The sequence below is a fragment of the Aplidium turbinatum genome, chromosome 4 (genome assembly GCF_918807975.1).
Source record: "Aplidium turbinatum chromosome 4, kaAplTurb1.1, whole genome shotgun sequence".
NCBI classification, from domain to species: Eukaryota; Metazoa; Chordata; class Ascidiacea; order Aplousobranchia; family Polyclinidae; genus Aplidium; species Aplidium turbinatum.
This window is the reverse complement of record NC_137475.1, coordinates 44,691,308-44,715,126: the sequence shown is the minus strand read 5'-3', so window position 1 is coordinate 44,715,126 and position 23,819 is coordinate 44,691,308. Positions and strand designations below refer to the sequence as shown.

Below are 23,819 nucleotides of genomic sequence, written 5' to 3'. Positions count from 1 at the left end.
CTGACTTGGCAGTAGCTGAAATGTGATTGCTGACTTGAAGCACTTGCTGATTGGTTGCTTTATCCTCGGACTGACAAATCCTTGATTGGTTATTCCTGGTAGTTTCGCATACTTGTAGAGGCTCTTGACACAGGGCCGGTAAATGAATTGTCGCATGCCGAGTTGTCCGACTACCAAGGGCGCGGGAAGTAGGGGTGCTCAAGGGGCTTCAGCCCCTCCTAGAGCTAATTCAGCCCCCCCTGGAATTTTGGATGATTGCTTCAGCCCCCCCTAGAAAATTCTGAAAATTTAAGGTATATAACATATTTTCAGAAAACTATTCGAGCAATAATTGCTACGATGAATCGATCGAGTTCCTATTACGTGTGATCGCGCTCATCATTCGAAATAAAGAGTCGTCAATCACAGGGAACTATACCTCGCAGTAGCGGTTCCAGCCACCCTCCCTAGGCTACTAACACGGCGTTCCATCGTTTATTGGACATCATTCTGCAATATTCACTTTACACTTACAGCATAGAACAGCAAGAGATCTGGTTGTTATAATGGAGTGCGGGCCAAACTTAAAGCATTATGCCTTGGATCGTTATACATTCACTGCAGTAGTCATGCTCTCGATTTGATTTTGCAAGACGTTGTAAAGCAGGTGAGGCTTATTGCCGATGCTTTAAACTTCGTTCAAGGCAGTTGTAATTCGTGAATCGTCTAAACGTAAACCTTTATTCATGTCGTTTTTTGGTTCCGATGAAGTTGCCTGCGATCTTCTGAATTTGTGTCCTACTCGTTGGTGCGTTCGTACTTCTGCCCTCGCTCGTGTTGTTAAGTGCTACCCAGCCTACCCTACCCTGTTGCAATGTCTGACCGACATGACAGAAGATAGTGCAATGAAAGGAGACGCACGTGCAAAGATAGCCTATTCAGCTTGGTAAAATAAGCACACACGATGCGGCTTTATTTTGCGATTACCTGCAGAGGTGAAGTTTTTCAGCCTGCAGAAGCCGTCGCAAGACAGCTCCAAAACAAGAAGATCTCCGCTTCTTCAGCTTTGGATCCATCACCAGTTTCCGCAAACGGATCAAAAATCTCAGAAAAGATGAATCCGTTTCCAAGCTTATGGAAGCAGCGAACGTCCCAGCGTCTGTCAATAACCTAAAGACGCCAAAGGATCCCCGAGTGAGCAAAACTCCAGCAAAATTTTGAAACACAGAGGAATCTGATGCTTTGTCCTCTGCGGGAGAAGGAGCGTGGAAATGGCAATACATCAAAGCCCTTGAGTTGTTCAAGCTGAGCTTGATCGAAGATTCGACCAGGTGAATCTGCTTACAGCAGCCACTTGAGAAAAGGCCCTTCTGAGCTGTGCAAACGGTGAGGAAGGATCTGATACTGAGATCAGCTTACCGGATGCCAACACTGATCTTTTCAAAGAAACGTGAAAATTCGTGGAGCTCTGCCTTTGCCTCCCGATTTCAGCTGCATTATCAGAAAGTTCTTTTTCTGCTCTAAGACGCCTGAAAACGTGGTTGAGAAGCTCAATCACACAATACAGACTTACTCATCTTGCGTTGACGTATGTCCACCAAAACATTTGGAACACTGTCGATGTCAAAAAGCTCATGACACAGTTCATATAGAGAAAACCCTGAGCGAAAAGCAATCTTCGGAAGAGTGTAAGAACTCATTTCCACAAACTGTCGTTTTCACATCACTTTCTAATTTGTTCGTTTTCTTTTTAATTTCCTGAACAGCTGCTTTGTTGTTGCCGTTCTTCGTTTCTTACAACTTACAATGTGTGTGTTTTGGCGTCGTTTTCCACACAGGAGGGACCTACAAAAGTTGCTACCAGTTTTAAACGTTCTCCAACATAAGGGGGGTCTGGGGGGCTTCGCCCCCCAGAAGCTTACAACACTAATGGCAGCTTCAGCCCCCCCTAGAGAAAAATAGTTCCCGCGCCACTGCCGACTACCTTCTGCAAGGATATTAAATATGAAACAATGAAGAAATTGTTGATGGCTGCTGGTGAGTAAACGCTACAGCAGTAGGTAGCCTACAATGGTAGGCTACAGTAGAAATAGAGTAATAAAACCATTGTTTTTTTAATGAACCGTGTATTTTCGCTACACAATAGAAAATGTTTTTGCTTTTAGGAGAGGACTGCGTACAGATTTAGCCTTATTTTTTCAAAAATTAATGCTTACAAAGCATGTTGTTCATGGGGCTTTACTATCAAAAGAACATAAAAAAAACTTTGAACAGTGAAAAAAGTTGCCCTTATTCGTTAGCTTACAGGTTTATTGAGTAAAAAACGTTGGTTATGTGTGAAGACACTGTGCACGTACATTAGAACTTGGAAGGAACACTTCATTCATTGCTGGAACAGCAGCCTAAGCGATATAAATCGAGGATGGCATAGGGTAGCACAGTCAACCAAGCTAGACCAACAAAAGTTAATTTTTACACCATAAAATTGGTGCAATGAACAACTAAACTTCTGAAGCAATTTGTTGCTAAACGTAGTGTGGCGGCACAGGCTACTTGAATATGCAATCATATCTCCACAACTAAGAAAACAAAGAAATGCGTTTTTGCCAAAATTTAGATACTTTTAACGATTTTTCAGTTATACTTTTAGTTTAAAAATTTATTCTTTCAAGAAGTTTGGTGAATAATTTCTGACTTACAATCGCCCTTAACAAAAACATGCTACCAAATTTATTGACATAATTAGGTTGTTCAAGTGAAAAGGTAGAGTACGGTAGCGTACAAAACAAAGCCTGCGGTACATGCATTTGCTACATACCTGAAACCAGGGCTAACAAGATTTGTAATTAAGAAAATGAAAGTCGTGTAATAGATCTTCCATCTCATCCCTGGAAAATTTCTTGCTGCACAGCTAAGATTTTTTCTGTTTTAGACATCGCAGTCCCTTGAAATTTGGATTGGCCTTGCAAGTTGCATTTGTCACTTGTCAGCAGTTTTCTACTACGATTATAAATAGTGTTTATTAAGTCATAATGGTTTTACGCAGTTGCTAATTTTTTTTCAAAGAAAAAGGGATTTACACGGAAGCTTCAGTGAGAGAAATAAAACTTTAATTTCGCCTGTTGCGAGAATAGTTCGGTGCAATATAAAGAAATAAACAATGCAAATAAAATAACAGCACCATAACAAACTAGATTCCACAACAGACAGGAAGAAGTAAAAGACTATATCAGTCATCGAGTCAGCTGCTTTTTGTGTTTTTAATGTGTCCGCCCCGTGAGCTCAGTGGTTACGAGCCCGACTCAAGATCACGTGGCGCTGGTTCGACTCTCGCCTCTCGGGGTGTGCGCTCGTGCAACGCATTTCAGGACTGCTCTCCATTCAGCGACATCTAGTGAACGGAATAATTCCCCGGCAACAATACTTCAACAATCGGAAAACTTCACTCTGCCAATCTCGGTAACCGGCCCTGCGTCAAGAGCCTCTACAAGTCTACAAGTAGCCTATGCCCTATGCAAAGCTACCAGGAATAACTTATCAATGCTTTACATTTATTATCAAGGCTTTACTTTTGAGTTCAAAAAATACTATCAAGCATAGCATCTTTTCACAAATTGGGACTAGGTGGGCAAATTTTCAAAAATGGGCATTTTTAGCGCGCAAATTATGTTAAAAAGGGCAGTTTTCGCGCGTAAATGATGAGAAAAAAGGCATTTTTTTCCGAGCGTAAAACAAGTAAAAATGTAGATTTCTCAGGAAAATTGTGGGTAAAAAGACATAGGCTAAACTTTTGGCTATACTTAGGCTAAACTTTTGAAACCTATTTGATTCCTATATATTCATCTCCGTCCGCAATATTTTATAGCCTAAATAATAATGTAGCTTAATAATATTTAATCTAGCAACATTTAGTTGCAGAAGTCTCTTGTAGGCTACTAATGTAAAAAGAAACAACTATGATATATATGACACACAACTGCTAAGATATTATAGTGAGTTGAATCTTTGCAGAATTAGATGATTCTAAAGAACTGCATGGTATTTCATTTTGATGAAAATCAGGTAACAAACTTCGGTGATTCAGACTTTTAAAATCTCACACAAAATTTGAGGTAGCCTACTCACACCACACATTGATAATAATCTGCTTGAATGGAACACTAGGCTAACGATATTATTAAGTAAGGTCAAAGATAGGCTCATAAGTTGTAGATGTATGCTGAAGCTTTCCATTTAGCTGTTCATTCTTTAACTGCCAAAGAAATATAATAGTTCAAAATGTGAAGAGTATCAAAAACGTTACTTGATCACTTTTATAACCGTTGATAACCTTTTATAACCAAAAATTACTGTACGTCTTAAAAATTGCCCACCTAGTTTCAAACTAGGGGGGCAAAGAAAGGGCTAGGGGGGCAAGCGAAGGGACTAGGTGGGCAATTGCCCACCTAGCTTATATGTGAAAAGATGCTATGCTATCAAGGCTTTGTCAGTCAGAAGATAAATATTCAAAACCAATGTGACAAATGTCAAGCACCGGCAAATTACGTTGAAACAAGACAGGCTGATGTTCAGTAAAAATGAATACAAAAAGTTGTTTACTGCTGCAAAATATTCAAGTGAAATCCTGGGTTTTATTCAAATATCAAAATATAGCCCTACAAAAGCAGTATGAAAAAACACCTATGCAAAAACAACAACTGTTAACTGCTAGCATACAGGACGTAGTATCCTAATACAGTAGAATTCGCCTATAGTGAGTTTGGCTATAGTGACACTTCGTCTATAGTGACACCTGTTGCAAAGTCCCGTTTGCATACGCAACAGTTGAGTAGAATTCGGCTATAGTGACCCTTCGGTTATGGTGACACTTTTTCCGCGGTCCCTCCAGGTGTCACTATAGGCGAATTTTACTGTAATAAGATTAGTGATGGTCCAATAATAGTGTTGTGGCGATTTTATTAAAGAAACCAAATTAGCAAGATAGGCTGTTTTATCATTGACAACCATCTGCTGCAAGCTACCCAAGTAGCTGACTAGCTGATTTTCGATAAGGTTTTTATTCAATTTAATTCAATTCAATTTATTTTTTCTTTGCTGGCGCGAACATGTAGAAAACTTCAAAGTAAGCACACGAGTTTGGCACCAACAAAAGGAAAAGATGGCAAAACCAAAAGGTTTAAAATAGGCATAAAACAGCGCTTGAAAATCGCTAAAATCTTCAAGCTGTTTTCATTAGCAACAGCCGTAGAAGATCTTTCTGGTTATTTCCCTGATTACCGTTGCGGCATAGAAATTTTATGACGACAGGAAAAAAACATTCCGGCGATGAATGGACCAAATTGTGCAGTGATGAAATAGACTGAAGGTCATTGATTGAAAGTGGCGGTTTCGGTTGCTTTAAATAAACGTTCAATCTTAGTTGTTAATATCAATCAATCATTCAATCATTTTATTTTTCCTCATTAACGCGTCCGGGACGAAAAAGATACTAACTACAAAAAAGTCGATATAGACCTACCAGCACGTTAATGAACGGGAAAAGGTGGCAAAACCTTGAAAGGTTTAAATAGTCAATCTACACATGCAATAGCCTACGTTGAGCAGTGTGGATTGCTTGCGATTTCAATACTTCATATGCTTTAAAATACTATCAATAATATTCAATATGCCAGTCCAGTTGTGAAAAAACAAATTTGAAATCTTACTGCGAAAGCATGTGACAAACGCTTTGTCGCACGCTGATTGTTGAAGGTGATTTGCAACAAAAAAACTGAAAGGATTGTTCATATTGAAAAAAATATCCAAAATCGAATTTGTTGCAGACACAGATTAATTGGCTCGTTCGGGAATTAGCCTATAGGTCACTAATACGGATAGGTTGTTCAAGGTTTGAAAAACTTAGAAATCAAACGATGGCATAGGCAGGAAATGTATAGCCTAGGCAGTAGGCTAGATGAGGTGTTTAAGTGCTCATCTTAGAAATAGAATGCTTGATTAGGCTACTAACTAAGGTTGGCAGGACCAGTTCCTACTTTTAGAGCCGAGACTGAGATAAGTTTCAGTGCTCGGAATCTCTTTAGGTTCCATTAAATTAAAGAAAAATTTTGAGCAGATCTTGTTTTTCTGGCCTAAAAATTTCATAGGACTAAACTAACTTAGCTAGCTAACGAAAAACAGTACAATGCGATAACAACTATCTGGAAACGCCAAACTAGAAATCATCAGCGTTGTTTGAACTTATCTCTTTTCTTTTGAAAAATTTATTCCATTTTTGAAATTATACACTAAGATTTCCATTGGGCCTTCATGGACCCCCTAAAACTAGTCCGCGTACCCCTTGGGAGTTCACGGACCCCGGTTTAAAAACCTTTACCTTAAAGCCACTAAAAGCAATGATTTTAGAACAATAATAATTATCGCTTTGGCTAAGCGTTAAAATCGGTGTATTTCATCATTTTGTAAGTTTGATTGTAAAATTTGATTTCGTTTGCAAGTGAGTGGTGCTTAGAAAGAAACTGATTAAATTATCAAGTACTGTAGCTAAAGCAACTAGCCTACAGCAGCACTCCAAAGATACAGCAACTAAACATAAGAGATGCTGCTAAAGCAAATAATGTTTAATTTTTTTTTAAGACACTGTAAGGAAATCTTGGTAAGTGTCAAAACCTGGGCAAGTGAATACAACAAGTTAAAAAATGTCTTTAACCGGAAAGCACCCGCTTGAGCTGACAACGATGTATGGATGCAGACTGATGTTTTTGTCTATCGCGACTACGTTTCTGCTTCTGACTATCGCACTTGGTCAAGGGGATGAAGAGGTTTGTCTTCGTAAGACGACCACTGGGCCATCTCCTGACGTAATTCAGGGGCGGCCTGGAAAATCTGGCGCTCCTGGACCTCCCGGACCGAAAGGAAGTAAGGGGGCAGCAGGCCAGTGTCAATGCAATCTAAACCAGGTTCAGCAGCTGAACGGAAAAATAAGGAAATTAAACAGTGAGCGATTTGTGCAATCAAAGCTTTTGTTTCAGTACAAACTTTTTATCACATTTTTATAGGTTTTAAATCTTCTTCTTCTTCATCGTGTGTCACACGGCCATAGCCCAGAGCATCACGCAAGCTCTTGTTCAAAGATAGAGCTTGCTCAAGATACTCTGCACAGTATTTAGCCGAGTTCAACAATAGAGCAAGAGCTTGCGTGATGCTCTGGGCTACGCCGTGTGACACACGATGAAGAAGAAGATTTAAAAGTTATAAAAAAAAGGTTTTAAATTACATCGTGTTTAAATAATTCTGCTCCGGTTTACGCAAACATACTTTAGAGAATTTTTTGTATATTTACTTTTTCTTGATCAAAATATTTTGCGTTAGAAACAATTAGAAATTTATACTCATGGCAGTCACCAAGCAAGCATAGCAGTCCTTCATTACGTGATTACATGTTGATCCTGCAGCGCGAAAACGCAGAAGAAATCATGCAGTAACCTAAGTCAAGGTACTATCATAGTTCTAAGTTTTATGATGCATATTTGTATGTTATCAAGTTTAACTCTTTCACAGCTGCTCTGGAGGGGATGACTGGGCAGATTTCCTCAATGAAACACGTCATTACGGATCTGCAAAGCGAAAGTGAGTAATCTTCCACTGAATTACATTCTTAATCTTCTTCCGGGAATTGTATTCCCAGCAAGCAAAGCGTTTTTTTTTAATTTGATTCAAAGTATGCGGACGTTGAATCCATGTAAAATAACGTTTTTTGGCTATTGGTAAGATTGAAAAGTGCCAAGCCACAACGACATGAAATTGAAAAATAAAGACCCAGATTCTGATTGAAAAACACAGTATTAACATTCAAAAATTAATTTAATTCGCTTCCTTTTCTGATGATGATGATGATGATGATAGTGATAACCATGTCACACGTTGTATCCACTCAGCAAAATTAAGAAAATATATTTCCGTTTATACTACAGTATATACTATAATAGCGGGCTACATTTAATAGGCTTCGCGAAATCGTGTGGGCTGTGGGTTACAAAACCATCTCACGATTGTGACAGACAGCGCTTTTTAGGCACACAAACAATATTATGACGTCATCTTGCAAAACTAAAGGTGTGAAGTTGAGTCTAATTTATTAGTTTCCGACAACGCAGGCTGCAAACTATTGTTAAACCTGAATGAAACGCCTAACTTCGAAATATAAAGCCTGATTTCTGAATAAAATCTGCACATGGCGCATGCAATTACTTTACACCAATTTAATTTCTAAACTAACAATTGTTGTTAGCTTAAATAATAACTGATTAAATACAAATGTAGCGCATTGTATTAGTATTTCAATTTGCGTTACTTGGCAGATGCTGTCAAGAGATGCTCGGTAGGATTGAGGGATGGAAGAGTCAGGGATTCCGACATAACTGCATCATCTAGTCATCGTTCAAGCCATTCAGCTAGCCATGGGAGGCTGGACTACAAAGGGAGTGGATCTCCATACTCAAGTGCTGGATGGGTGGCGAGACAAAGTGAGATTGATATTCATGACTATTGAGAGGAAATCTTGGGACCGGTAGCCTACTAATAAAAAATCAGGCCCCCTGATTGTATATTAATCCGTCTTGCAAGATTTGCAGATACAAATCTCTAAAAAAAACATCAGACATCCTGATCAGTGCAAATGTATTAATATACAATTATACATTAACAAAATAACCTGGGTTAAAATATCGGTAGCCTATTTAAAGGTAAAAAAATTCAAAAACCCTTTATAGGTCCCTCTCGGATTTCGTTATTCGCGCTACTGCTATTAATTATTTGTTTGATAAAGTAACAAACCTGATAAATCTTCTTTTAATCCTGGTAGTTACTATGAGATATTGTATTTTTTTGATATGCGATAAAAATTTGAAAATGAAACAGTGGCTAAAGCTGAGCTGTGTTAGTCTGCCCGTTAGCTCAGTGGTTACCGACTCAACATCAAGCAGCGCTAATACGACTTTCGGGGTGTGCGCTTGAGTAACGCATTTCATGGACTGCTCTTCATTCATCGGCATCTCATGGATGGGATAATTCCCCGGCAACAACACTTCAACAATCGAAAAATTCACTTTGTCAATCTCGGTAACCCGCTCTGCGTCAAGAGCCTCTACAAGTCTACAAGTATGCGAAACTACCATGAATAACTTATTAACGCTTTGTCAGTCCGAGAATAAAGATTCAAAACCAAACCGATTCCCCCACAACAACACTTCAACAATCGGAAACTTTGTCAATCTCGGTGGCCGGCCCGGCGGCGAAATTTTTTTCCCACGAGCTTTTTGTCTCATTGATTCTAGTCACTCTAAAAGTAAGATTTTCCGAAAGTGTTTTGAGAGATTGGTTGATTCAGATTGCGAAATAACTATTTGCCAATGAAATTCTGCAATGATAATAAAATATAAGCTTTTCCTAACCCTACTTTTTTTTGAAAAGCTCTTGTGCACCGCAAAAATTAATTTAAAGAAAAAAAAAAGCTTGACTTCGACAGGCGTCGAGCCCTCGTTCTCACGATCGCTGGGCAGAGGATGAAACCACTGAACCAACCGTGCCAACGAGAACACGTTGCATTCACACAGTTTTAATACAAAGTTTTACCAAAATATGTAAATGAGACAGAAAGTATACGTGGGGAAAAAAATTTTGCGGCCCGGCGTCAGTGGTTCAATGCCTCTACAAGTATGCGCAACTACCAGGATTTAGATCTCAAGAAGCTTTCCCAGTCCGAGGATCAAGATCAAATCAATCAATTGATGGAAATTTTACTATTATTATCAGAGGCAGCTGGACAATGGATCCAAGTTGATTTGCTTCGGCCAATATTCGTGACCGGTGTAGTCACTCAAGGAAAGGGCGATTTTAAGCAATGGGTGACGAGTTACAAAATATCGTTGGGAAATGTTGTCAGTTCTCTACGAGTGATGCGTCACCAAAATGGGACAGAAAAGGTGATTTTTTATTCATGTATCATGTAATCATACAGTAATTGTAAAGAGAATTAAGGTTGTTTAACTTTCGTTTCTTGAGGCAGCAAAGCAGTATAAACTAATATATCTGTTGTTTGATCCATATTCTCATTGCTGTCGTTTGGGCCGTTGACGCCGAGGACTTCACTTTTTATCACCCGAGGTCGTTAATCGTTGAGCGCAGTTGTCTGCACTAACATTGTAATAAAAAAACATCTGTCTTTCTTCTCCTCCGCCCTTTCTTCTCCTGAAAGTGCCACGTCGCGTTAGGGCTTGGTTGAGCGGTAAGGTCCAACACCCTTGCAGACCAATAGCGTATAATTGCTATATTTTTGGATGTTTACTTTTTTTAAGCAGTCTGTAAACACACTAAGTTAATTAGAAGTTTGCTCAATGGCAGTACATGATGATGATGATTATGTGCCTGATCTTATGCAGACTTTTTAAGCAGTCTGTAAACTCACTAGGTTAATTAGAAGTTTGCTCAATGGCAGTACATGATGATGATGATTATGTGCCTGATCTTATGCAGACGTTGGCGATCATGGTCTTCCAAACTTCTCTGTCATTTGACATTCGTATAAAATCGTTCGTTTTGACTGTTTTGACAGCAGTTCATATCGTATCAAAATAAACTGGTGTGATATGATATAAAGAGTCACTGCGCATGTCAAGCATGTGTTTCAAACTTTTCAACACCTTTATACACGCTAATAAGGCCATGCCCATCTTGCAGCATCATGGCGGTGGAGAGATTATTGGAAGTTCACATCCCCATAGAAACGTCTTCACTTTTCAGAATTACAATTGAAATTCTTTCACATCGTTTCATATTGCTTCGTTCCAGGTTTTCACTGGAAACTACGACCAGAACAGCTACGTCATCCACAGATTTGACAAACCGGTTACAGCCAGATATTTCCGGCTTATTGCATTGACATGGCACAACCATGTTGCCCTTCGGTTGGGTTATTTCTCGTGCTAAATGCCAAAGTAAAAACTGCTATAACTTTCCACCGATCATTCTGCTTTACTGTATGTATTGTGTGAAAATACCAATCAAATAAAGTGTAAAAAAATGAAGGAGTGTACCAGCAAACATCTATAGGATTGGCCCATGATACAAGAGAAGGATCCACAGAGGATACAAACTGATATGAATGAATCAACAAGTGAACAAAAATCAATCAATCGAATTAATTAATCAAAAAATCAATTAGTTTAAATAAATTTGTTAAAAAATCAATGAATAGCCTACTGTAAATAAATCAATTCTTATTGGGCCTATTAATCACTCTTGAAAACCATCATCTCATCCGAAACTTCAAGACAACTCTCCACTTTCATCTTACTGCTCTGAAGAGATACGTAAGATCGAAACATTGGCCACTGTCCGCAGTTAAAAAAGTCTTTTTAGACAATATCTTTAAAAAATATAAGAAGGAGTCAATAAGTCATGTAGTTTTCACTTTGTGTGGAACTACATGAGGTTACTGATATCGTTTATTCACAAACTAAAGTGGTTGTTTGTTTGTTTTTGAATCCCTCTTCAGACTGAGAAAGCTTCTGGAAAGGGCTAGTTGTTTTGAGAATTATTATTTGCTGGTAGGCTACCGGTCGTAGTTTCGCGTGGCATTTTCACACTTGAAGCTTGTTATCTTTAAGCCCAGTTTTTCGGTTTGTAAATATATTACATATTCCGTTCACTACGTGCCGCAAAAGTAGAGCTGGACGTGGAATGCTCAAGCACGTGGTCGGAGAGTTGATATAACGCTGCTAGATTTTACTCTTCGTTTATTTTTGCAATACTGGGCGTTTATCCAACAGCTACTGGGGCCAAGTATTTGTTTCAAAAGTTTGGTTCTGTAGTCATGTACGTAATGTAAATACATGACGTAATGTTAATCTCCAAAGTAGTTCATGCAGCAAGAAATATCCAACAGTTAAAAAATAAGTACGAGCTGATATCAATGGAAGTGACCGCATCTCAACCAGTTGCTTGACAAATAAAACATGACTTTTCATACGTCACCGAAAAACAAACTCAATGATTGAATCTTTATTCTCGGACTGGGAAAGCTTCTTGAATAGCTTAATCCTGGCAGTTACGCATGCTTGCAGAGGCTTTGAATCACTGACGCAGGCCCGGTTGCCGAGATTGGTAGAGTGAAGTTTTCCGATTGTTGATGTGCTGTTGCCGGGAAACTATTCCATTCATTAGATGCTGCTGAATGGAGAGCAATCCTTAACGTGCGTTGCTCAAGCGCACACCCCGAGAGTCGAACCAGCGCCGCTTGATCTTGAAGCTTCTTCTTTCCAGAAGTGACGCGCTAACCAATTGAGCTATCGAGGCGGACAAACCCAATGGTTATTTTAAAGTAACCAGATGGCGTATAGTAGGTTGAGCGCTTACTTTGTGAACGAGAAAAGTTCAAGATCACTCAGCGCTGGTTCGACTCTCGGGGTGTGCACTTGAGCAATGCATTTCAGGACTACTCTCCATTCAGCGGCACCTAGCGGATGGATTAATTCACAGATAACACCAAGCGGAGACTTCACTCTGTGACTGGGCTTGTGTCAGCGGTTCAAAGCATCTGCAAATATGCGAAACTGCCTGGTTCACCTCTCAGAGAAGCTTTCTCAGTCCGAGGATAAAGAATTCCATAATAAACAATCAATCTGGTTTGACTGTGGCGATCTTGTCTCTTGCAAAACAAAAACAACACAGGAGATGATTTTTGATATATTTTGTCAAACAAATTTTGAAATGATTCTTTGAAGATTTGAAAAACAAAATATCTCACTAGATGTCTATTGAGTTCTTTTTTATCGACTTTTCTTGCATACCAGGGTGAGTGTATGCATGATCAGAGAAAAACTGTTGTCAATTGAAATTAGCACATTGATGTTTGTATTTCCATTGTTAGCCGCTAATAAATTTGTGAGGCAAACACGATTTCTTATTTAACTCAATGGCTGCCATCTGCCGTGCCAGAATGTAGGCCTACCAGAAATTGAGCTTATACAGAGAACCTACGCTTTGTAAAGCTCTGGATAGCGTTACCAAACCCAGATATGCGCTGCTCCCGGTGCTTTACAGACCAGACAGTGTCCAGCACAGAAGCATAGAGGCCCAGCCCTACATTATCACTTTGAATCCATTTTTTTCAGACCGTTAATCAGGACTTAACTTTAGTACGTGGGTAAGTCGTTTAGTAGTAAGGACGTGGGTTCGACACCGCTCCAGATCACGCGGCTGTGTCTCGGCAAAGACACTTATTGGCAAGCCAAACTAAAGGAAGCAACTGACTCGAAGAAAGTTTGTAAGTTTATCATTCAAAGACGTCGAAATCTGGAATGGAGCACGTGATTATGACGTCACACAAATAAGTAAAACAAAGAAAAGTAAACTAAAACCATCTGGTGATTCTTGTGTCATATTAGAATTACTTTTTCTGATATCATCTGCTTAGGTAGGCTATAGTTTACTGTATTACTAACTGTTCATAGAAAATATTGTCTTAAGACAAGTCATTGTTATTGAAGGAAATGTTTGCCCACACAGTGTCTCTGTTCTCTATTGGCCCACCTCTTATTTCCAGTAGGCTCTCGGTAACTCCAACAACCTCATATGCGTGACTTGGCAAAATATTTGGAAAGTTATCTATAAAGAACAAAGATTCTAAATAAAACTACAGTACAGAAAAACAGAATAAAGATAAAAAAGGTTTCAAAAACGAACATATTTGAAAGGGGACGATTGTTTGTGATGGTGACAGGTGAACTATTAACGCATAACAGAACCAATATAAAACAGTAAATAAGTGAACAGTGCCGCCTGAGAATTATATAACAGCAGGGTCGGAGCAAAGTTATTCTGCACCATAGAGAAGCTTTAGTTTCTGCTCCCCATAGCTCAACATTTTAGGGCAATAAGTAAACAACAAAAGTTATGAATTTTCTCGATTTGTTGTTGAATGGTTAAATCACTGTACAGTAGTTAGGCTATCATTTAATTTTTCACTGCTACTATCATCTCACTTTTTATGCTTACTTTTTATTTGTAAGTTTAGTTACAAATTCCGCCATGTTGAGAGCATAGTCAGACTCAATGTATATTGTAGCCATTAGCATTGACATTGACAAACTTCCCATTGAAGCAATTTGTGCATTATGTCTAAAACTTTTTATTACACCAAAAACGAAAGCACATCTTCAGGTGCCATAAATTTGGGGCATTTTGTTGTTATTACTGTAAGTTCGCAGCTCAACTCCTAGAAGCTAATGTGTCTGTTTGATTGCACTAATATTTTAGCAATTGCGAGTAGAAGGTTGTTCATCGTTCGAAATGGCTTTCCGTTTGACTTTCATTAGGAACTATCGTCAGAATGATGTTATAGTTTCATTTATTGCGCTCTACAACTCTCTCTCTGTAGGTATCATGGCTGATACAGCCCTCGATGTACAATGATGTTCCAGTTTGATCGATCTCGTGCGTCTTGCCAAATTTTAGTAGGGTTCTTGGTATGTGGTTGAAAATTGTGCAAAAACGTAAATCTTTGAGCTCCTCTTGACCGTTTTCCTAGTATTTTTCCACTTAAAGATAAATCTTCAAGTTCGCCTTTCCTTATGATGTGACCCAAGCTCTACAACAGCTAAGGTCTTTTACCGACGGCTCATTTTTAATTTTATATCAGGTTTACGATGTCATCATATTTTTACCCAACTTATTCCTACTGCGTTGTGCAAGAAAGAACACAATCGTAACAGTTTTTAAAGTCTTTGACCCGACCTGGATCTGATTTCAGATCTACTACTACTACAGTATCATAGCCGATAGCCGTATCGATAGCTAGATGCTCAGTTCGTAAATTCTTCTAATGTTCCCTTTGTCGTGCAGTGTCCCAAAGTGTTCTTGGTTGGCTGATTGATGTGTTTCGTTGATAATTAGATACAAATGTTGTTGGTTGCCTGCCACGAGCACGTCTCCCGAGAAGGCGACCGCTTAGACAAAGATTTTCGAATTCTTCTTTTCTGATGTTGTGACCGAGAAATTTGAGTTGCCTTTGAGTTATGTTGTTCAATAGATCTACCAGAGCCAAAAGAAAAACCACTGGGCTACTGAGCTGGGATATCGTCAGAGATAAATAAACCTAATGGTGGTAAAGTATTTATAGTAGAAAGAAAGAAGAAAAACGAAATAAAATTTTTGGCTAATCAGAGAAATTCAAATTGACCAAATTAACTGAATAAATACTTCACCACATTTAGGTTTGTTTTATTCTGACGATAGCTCCTGATGAAAATCAAACAAAAAGTCGCTTTAAACAATGAGCAACCTAGGCCTATCACTCGCAATCTTCAAGTTCTGTACCATCAATCAACTCCTCAACTAACGTTTTGAAAAAATCTCAAGGCTCTTGCAACGGCTTTGCATAAACCAGTCCGTGTTTCCAGATGAGCCAAAGAAACTTAGGGGAGAGTGGGGCTAGTCGAAAAGTTTTTTTTTTAAAGTGAAATTTAAAACAATTGGTGCATAACCTGACAACTTGAAGCGGCTTAAGTTATCATCTATGATGTCCTCTATCATACAACCAAAAATAAGTATTGAATCAATTCAGCTTTTAATGAAAATTTAAAATAAACAAACATACAATTGATTTTTCAACTAACCCCATGCCTGGGGTTAGTTGAAAAACGTCAGTTTAATGCCTACTAATGAACTGGATACTCTTTTTTCAACCAACAAACATTTACATGGGGTTGTAAGCAAATATGTTTACTTGTCTTAAAATTAAAATGCAATGAATTCTACATCTAGGCTAATCATCGGAAAAACATTTTTTAATAAACGCATTGTTAAAACTTGTGATGCCGCATATTCCGCACTTGTGATGCCGCACTTTCCAAGTTATTCAAATTAAAATTTTACAATGTATGTCTGCTTAAAACAAGTACATTGGAACTTATACTACTTATTATCATACCACGACGATATACTCGTATCATACTACATAGTTATGCTGTTATTAAAACATTTTCCAACTAACCCCACCCACTATTTTCCAACTAGCCCCCTTGGCATATGACAAACTATTTTCCTAAAATATTCAAGCATGGTGCATTAAATTAAAATTTGTTTATTTCTTAGTGTTGTAGAACACCTACAGCTGACACACACCAAAAAATTTCTTCCTATCTTTAACGATATCGACGCATGAGATGTTTTTAAATACGCTAAAAAATTTACTTCGAAAGTAAGAAAACACAAAATTGTCAGCCAAACAAACATACCTTGACTCAACAAATCAAAACTAACATGGATTATGTGTTTTTATAAACTACTTCACATGTTTGCAGTAAATATTTAAAAAAGTTATGGAGAGTTAAAAAAATGATCATTTTTCAACTAGCCCCGCCTTCCAACTAACCCCACTCTCCCCTACAGGTTTAAAGCATCAGAGTCAATTTGTTTATTTTATCGAAAAATACAGTAGGTTATAAGCCTATAGATCGTACGGTAATATTCGAAGCACAAAAACGTCATTGTTAAAAAAAATTACAAAACTGCAAAACAGGCAGTTCTGCGCCCCTTTGAAGGCTGCGCCCTAGGCAACTGCCTAAGTTTGTCTAATGGACGCACGGCCCTGGAAAGCAGCATATATGTTTGAAGCGTTTTGGGAATAATGTTAAACAAGTTTCTATATTCTAAGGAGTGTTAGATAATTTTTCTTTAAAATTTAAAGCATTGTAGGCCACTTGTATTTTACAATGAGAAAACACAGCGAAGGATTGTATGCAGCAATCATATGTCTGCTTTTGACCGTTTCACTTGGTCAAGGTGATGAAGAGGTTTGTCTTCGCAAAACAACTACTGGGCCACCTCCTGACGTGGTTCAGGGGCGGCCTGGGAAATCTGGCGTTCCTGGACCCCCCGGACCAAAAGGAAGTCAGGGGGAGCCAGGTAGATGTGGATGCGATCCCAGTGAGATTGAACAACTGAACAGACAAAATGAACAGCTGAATAGTGAGTGGTGCGACTTTGTGCAGAGCTACAGTACAATAACAACGTTTTTAATGAAGCCATACTTTGAACTTGTTCATGTAATGAATATTAAACTATAGGCTACTTGTAAACACTTTTAGACTAAATACTTTACGATTATTGATAAGATGAAACGACTATGTTCATACCAAGAAGATAACGCGCAACGTCGTCAAATGCTAATGCATGACATCATCATAGCTTTGTGATATTCTATCATAGCGTTCCAAACACGACGACTTATGAGAAAGTAGTGTTCAAAGACTGATCGCATGACAAAAAATCCTGTTATTACAAACTTGTGCGTGGTGTGGACCAGTGGTGCTTCTAAGAAATAGAAATACCAAAAAAAAGCATAATTAACGATCCGTTGAAGAATATTTTGAATGCGGTCCCTAGATATTTTTCTATAAATCCCGTAAAGCTTTGGTAGAGAGCTTGCTTTGTTGAACTATAGACAAACAAAGCAAGGTGAGTTATTCTAAGTTGGTGGATTTGTGCAAACAGTTCATCGTCAAACAACATCTAACAGATATTATTTGAAACAATATTATTTCAAAAATTTTATGCAGATGCATTGGACGGGATGACTAAGAAAATTAACTCTGTAACCAACATCGCTTCTGCTCTGCAAAGCGAAAGTGAGTGATTTCAATTAATTAATAACAAATTTAATGAAAAACGTTTCCAGTTTATGCAATAGATTGAGTTTCGCTTTTAGCAGCATGATTGTGGCTTACTTCACAATGTAGATACAAACAGCCCGTTTTAGCCCGATGCTGTGAGTTTGCTGTGGTAATAGCGAATTGCACTAGATTTCGGGACATAGTTTTCCATTCATGTGCTATGACGAATGGTGTTGAACTCAGTGGATCGTTGTTTTATGCGACTCACTTTCAGCTTATTTCAAAGAAATGATAAATTTAACTTCGTTAAACAAAAGCGATAAAAAAGTTAAAAAATCAGTCTTTCATAATCAATGTAAAAAAGGCCACTGTGCTGATAAGGTTGTGCTGATAGGGTCGTAGCTACCCAAAAATACTGTAACTTCAGTTGCCATTAAATAAACTTCAACTATGAAAAAAAATCTAAACTTCTTAATGTTTGGCAGGTAAAGTCAAGCGATGCTCGGTAGGTTTAAGAGGTGGAAGAGTCAGAGACTCACATATCACCGCATCTACTATTTATGATTCAAACCACGCAGCTCATCAAGGAAGGTTGAATTATCAAGGAAGTCGGTCTCCTTTCTTAAGTGCTGGATGGGCTGCTAAAACATGTGAGGCAACAATACGTTGGATCATAAGAATAAAAATTAAATTAAAATTATTTTGCCAAGTAACTTATCTGTTCCAAGTCAAATCACGAATGAATATTGTTTGTTTGAAATTATTTTTTTCTTCGTGCTTTGGTTTTTTCATAAAACCTTTTTTAGTTGTGATATTAAAATGTGGCCCACAAAATTATTGTCTATGTTGTTTACATTTTGTAATTTCTATTTTAGCATTTGTAGCCTCTGATAAGTTATCGTTGGTGTGCATACGTCAAATAGGCTATGTTTAATGTTTATGATACACAGTGGCAGCTGGACAATGGATACAAGTTGATTTGTTGATACCGATATTCGTGACTGGCGTTGTAACTCGAGGAAGGAGTGATGCTGACCAATGGGTGACCAGTTACAAAATATCGTTTGGCAACACTGTGAGCTCCTTGAAAGTGATGCTAAATGAAGATGGATCAGAAAAGGTGATTTCTTAATGCGTAGACTGGCGATGTAGGAAAGAAACTTGTCCTAGCTAAGTTTTAGCGTTACTAACCTAAAATTTGTTTTGCAACCGTTATCATTGTGAAGGTACAATGCAGAACTTGCGTTACACATCTCTTTAATGATTCCTATAATGGTCAAGACTGCACAGCAGACTATGGTTGCTTTGTTACTAGTCACAATACGGTTGTTGTTAAATTTTATGTTGTTACCAAATGTTAAACCTCTGACGTACTTAGAGCGTCCCTCAGTCAAACAATGTAGTTTTGAGACCAAAGGGCAGTCTTAAATTCTTGACAACTTGGTCGTTGTGTCCGAAAGATTGCAACTGAGTTTCTTTATTCCTTTTCGGTAAACTACATTTGATTTAGAAACCGCCATCTCATATTAGCAACATTGCCTGTATTTCCAGGTTTTTACGGGCAACAATGACAGGAACAGCTACGTCATCCACAGATTTGACAAACCGGTTACAGCCAGATATTTCCGGCTTATTGCGCTGACATGGAGGGGACATCTCTCATTACGCTTGGATTACTTTTCATGTTGAACAATCAAATCAAAACCATCCTAGACTCAATTGTGATTTCACATATTGTCATTTATTCATTATAAACTCATACAGTAAATCCAATGGTTCCCAACCCTTTTGTTTTGGCAGACCCCTTTATTTTGTTGTTTAAAATTTTAGTTTATCGCGACCCCAAACGAAAACATTTGTTTGATACAGTTTGAGTATCATATATAATCTTGCTCTTATAATCACGTACTTAGCTGCTGCATGCTCGTGTGGTTATCTATTTTACACGTCAGAATGTTGTAATTGACGGCGACAATATCGTTTTGACATCACAGTATAAACAGTGATTGATACCCTACGTAATAGATTCCTGGAATGTCATAATGACTTCTTCATTGATAATTATGTTCTGGATTGTCACCTCTCAACTAAGTAAATGGTCAAACCTATTACACAAGTAAACCACAAACAATTCTTAAATGTCGTAATTTATCAATTATACTGTAAGTTTGTAAACTTTTATAGACCCCCTAAAAACGCTTTGGGGATTCCTTAGCGGTCTGCGGATCCCCGGTTAATAAGACTACCCAGATAATCAGTTGATCTGTAGATCTGTAGTATCTGAATCACAATTCTGAATCACATTCCAGATCTAGGAAATATCTGTATTCGATCAAATGACAGTTTGACATTTTCTACACTATGATGAAGACTATTGATTTAGTTCATCTTTTAACCCTATTTGTAGCGACACGGGGCGTTATGAGGATTCCCCACTCTAGTTGTGAAGTATTTCTCAGAAGGAAATATGCAAGAAATGTGAAATTTCTTGACTTTTAGTTTTTTATTCTTTGCAAATTTTCTAAACCTACACTGGTAAATTTTCAACCTTCCTGCCCTTCACAATAAGCATTTCGTCTCAGGTGGCTAGATATTTTCGTGCAATGCTAGTTATGTTAATATTAGTGCAATATAAATGTTAGTGCAATTACTTTGAAATGTAAAAACGCCCAAAGTTGCTTCATATTTATGAGGAAAAGTAACGTTTTGTTTAGTTTAGCACTACTTTATGTTATAATTCAAAAATTTCAATTTTGAAGCTATTCTCGGGAAAGTAGAATAAAAACCGACTTTCTGACGTCTTTTTATCTGAAACACTTTATTCCAATAAATTTGTTGTGTAAAAATTTAATTTCTATACGCACAATACACATAGCTATTATCTTGTGAAATATTTTGGCTCTGTGATTTTCATAGCTCCCTTTGTTAGAGATTAATTAGCATGGGACTAAGGTAGCCCGTGACGAGCTTTCAGTGTACAAAAACAGCTCGTATTAAGATAGAGTTAACTTAATTTGTTGCTTGATTGATTCTTCTAGTCCAAAATGTCCACTTCAGAATGTTTTTATGTTTGTGATGTGAGAATAATGTTAAATCATGTTGTAAGTTATTACATCAGGTTCCTCTTTCTTGACGCTGGAGGCTAGAGGCAGTGAAGCAACAAACTTTATGAAATTGACTTCCACATTTCCATTTTATAATTTGTTCTAATTCGATAAACCGGTTACAGCCATATATTTCAGGCTTCTTCCGTTGACATGGAGAGTAGGAGACAACATTTCTCATTACGCTTGGATTACTCCTCATGTTGAACAATCAAATCAAAACTATCCTAGACTCATTATTAAAAAAAAGGGGTAATTACTTTAAACCCGTATCAACGTAAACTCAATCGAGGATCCGCGTAAAGCAGATACAAAAGCATCAATAAATTTGAGAAAAATGTGAATACTGTAATATTAACGACGACCTTTTAGAGTACATGTTAATTTAAACAGAAACAGAAAATGATTGGTAGTGGCTGTTAAGCCAGGACCTTTGAGATTCTTCCTTTGAAACCTTTGAAATTCTTCTGTTGTATATCGCGATTTCGGGTATTGAACCCTCTTCAATACAACTTTATCAACAGCATAGTACAGTAAAATTTACAGCAGTTCACTTTAGAAAATGACTAAAAATGTTGTGTGGTTGCCAAGAAACAAATTAGTCTGCGAAATTAGTCTACGAGCAGTAATAATGACAATTTTTATGCAAATTATGAAGGTAATTAGGTCATACATTATAAAAGTAAAGTGACAAACATTAGGAAATTTTTGACAGTTGCATCAATAAAAAGTACGAAAATATTAAGTATTCGTAAAAGTATTTAAATGTAAACAACAAATAATGGGGTCAGTCAAGCTGACATACGCCAAAGCCTGGGACCAGTCAAGCCAGCCTCCTGTTACATGATCCGAACTAGCGGATACAAGATACTTCTAATTAATTATTAAAACAAATATCCTAGACTCGACTGTGATTTTACATATTGCCATTTATTCATTCATCATAAACTCATTATTAGGCAACAGAAGTTACCCAGACAGTGGACTTATCTGAAAAAGATCTGTAGCCTACTGGACATAGCACATCCCAAACTAGATCTGGAAAAGATCTATGCAAGATCAAACGGCTGTTTTGCTTTCTGTTTCTTATGATTAGGGACACTACGGGTGCACTACTATAAAAAAATTCAAAAATTTTTGTTGTCAGAAATTTATCATAGATTCAAAATATGTGCTTAGTTTTTACTTATTCCTATTACTTCAACCTTAAATTTTAGTTTTTTGAAAGTCCCTTGACTTTTACGTGCGCGGACATTTTGCCGAAAGACATTTTGCCGAAAGGACATTGTGCCGAATGGACAAATTGCCGAAACAATTTGGAAAAAAATACTTTGAAGTGACACAAAGTCTCGTTACTATGCAAGCAGTGCCTTTGAAATAGAATTACTTTGCTACTATTGTTTGCCTAAAAATTACTTTGAAGCGACACCAAGTCTCGTTACTATGCAAGCAGCAGTGGCGTACCTAGGGTATGGCAGGCATGGACGCCACATTGATAGGGGTGCCAAAATCGGTTGGTAAAAATTAAAATTTGTGACAAAATATAAGGTTGTGAACGATAGACTAAAGCACATTGTGGAGAATATCGATACATACAACACTTCTGTCGGATACTTACGCGCTGTCGCACATAATTTGTGAGTGAAATCTGTTTGGATATTTATGTATTATAAGGTTATGATTATAAATTTGTATAATTTCGGCAATTTGTCCAGTCGGCATTTAGTCCTTTCGGCAAAATGAGTTTCGCCAAAATGTCCATTCGCCAAAATGTCTTTCGCCAAAATGTCCATTCGGCAAAATGTCTTTCGGCAAAATGGGTTTCGGTAAAATGTCTATCGGCAAAATGTCCGGGTACCGACTTTTAGGTGTGCTATATCATAATTTTCATAAATATCATACTATTTGAAAACGCACTTTTGTTTTATTTAACCTAAGTACACGACTCTACAAAATAATTAATATTCAAAAAGTTAACAAATGAACTGGCCAAATTGTAACCTCTGTGCTTCAACACAAAAACCCTCCAATGGGAACAATAATAATAATGTTATGGTTAATTTATTGTCGCTCTACAACTTCTACGGTCTTTTAGCGACAGGGCTCAATTTTAATTTTATATTAGGTTTACGATGTCATCACATTATTACCCGACTTAATCTCACTGCGTCATGCAAGTAAAAACACAGTCCGTACCGCTTTTAACGTCTTCGGTATGATCCGACCTGGAATCGATCACACACCTACCGGCACTAGATATATCCCACTGGTAAGGAGCCTCCCGTTGAATTGCAATGAAAGCAGTCTTGTTGCTTAAAACTGCAAGCTTTCATAAGTCTTTCGCTGCTAAATGTTACTCATCAGTTTCCTTTCATCTGCATGTAGCGCAGATGACACAGATTTGCTGAGAAGGCACCGGAGCTTTTACCAAGCAACTTACAAACTTCCTCATTACGACATTGATGAGTGAGATGTGCTTTGAGGTGACTCAAAGCTGCGGTAAAACTTCTGGCGTCAACAAAAACAAACAGGAATTTTGCATTTTATAAAAAGTTGTTGAAGATCATGGTCTTTGCCCGGCTTCCCCTTCAAACTAGCACCCTGTCGATTGAAATTAAGATACCCATTCGTGTCAGCATCTCAACTTCTGCTTAACGAAGTCGCCAATAAAACATCTCTGCGATAATTGTGCGGATCATAAATGTACATCTGAGTGGAAGTCAAATACCTCCAGACTCTATTTTTTATCCTTGACACCGACACACGAGCTACCTGGCTGTCCTTACTGAGACAGACGAAAGTGGGCCTAAACATACAAATCCCATATCGAAAAAGAATAGCTAAAATGGATTCTCGAAGTAATATTGTCCGCCCTGATAGCTCAATTGGTTAGCGCGTGACATCGTGAACGCAGAAGCTTCACGATCAAGCGACGCTGGTTCGATTCTCGAGGTGTGCGCTTGAGCAACGCATTTCAGGACTGCTCTTCATTCAGCGGCATCTAATGCATCTTCTTTCAGCGGCATCTATCATTCTTATCATTCTTGAAGAAGCATACGGCATCTTC

The 23,819-nt window shown here is 37.9% G+C and overlaps 3 protein-coding genes across 3 annotated transcripts in view; 2 read left to right on the top strand and 1 right to left on the bottom strand.

Annotated features, from left to right (window-relative positions):
- LOC145769524 (uncharacterized) overlaps positions 1 to 2,943 on the bottom strand; it is a 42,787-nt gene extending 39,844 nt beyond the window's left edge. The window contains exon 1 of the mRNA XM_082581174.1: positions 2,798 to 2,943. Within this exon, the coding sequence (XP_082437300.1) occupies positions 2,798 to 2,865 (68 nt within the window). The 5' untranslated portion in view covers positions 2,866 to 2,943. The remainder of the gene's footprint in view (positions 1 to 2,797) is intronic.
- Positions 2,944 to 6,659: 3,716 nt separating this feature from the next.
- On the top strand, positions 6,660 to 11,031 carry LOC145769298 (lactadherin-like). The gene is made up of 5 exons (XM_082580886.1): positions 6,660 to 6,972; positions 7,537 to 7,605; positions 8,337 to 8,501; positions 9,790 to 9,959; positions 10,825 to 11,031. The coding sequence occupies exons 1-5, from the start codon at positions 6,675 to 6,677 to the stop codon at positions 10,960 to 10,962; spliced, it is 840 nt and encodes a 279-aa protein (XP_082437012.1). The 5' UTR covers positions 6,660 to 6,674; the 3' UTR covers positions 10,963 to 11,031.
- Positions 11,032 to 16,695: 5,664 nt separating this feature from the next.
- LOC145769300 (retinoschisin-like) lies at positions 16,696 to 20,533 on the top strand. The gene is made up of 5 exons (XM_082580890.1): positions 16,696 to 17,004; positions 17,595 to 17,663; positions 18,134 to 18,298; positions 18,599 to 18,768; positions 19,200 to 20,533. The coding sequence occupies exons 1-5, from the start codon at positions 16,749 to 16,751 to the stop codon at positions 19,335 to 19,337; spliced, it is 798 nt and encodes a 265-aa protein (XP_082437016.1). The 5' UTR covers positions 16,696 to 16,748; the 3' UTR covers positions 19,338 to 20,533.
- Positions 20,534 to 23,819: the final 3,286 nt, after the last annotated feature.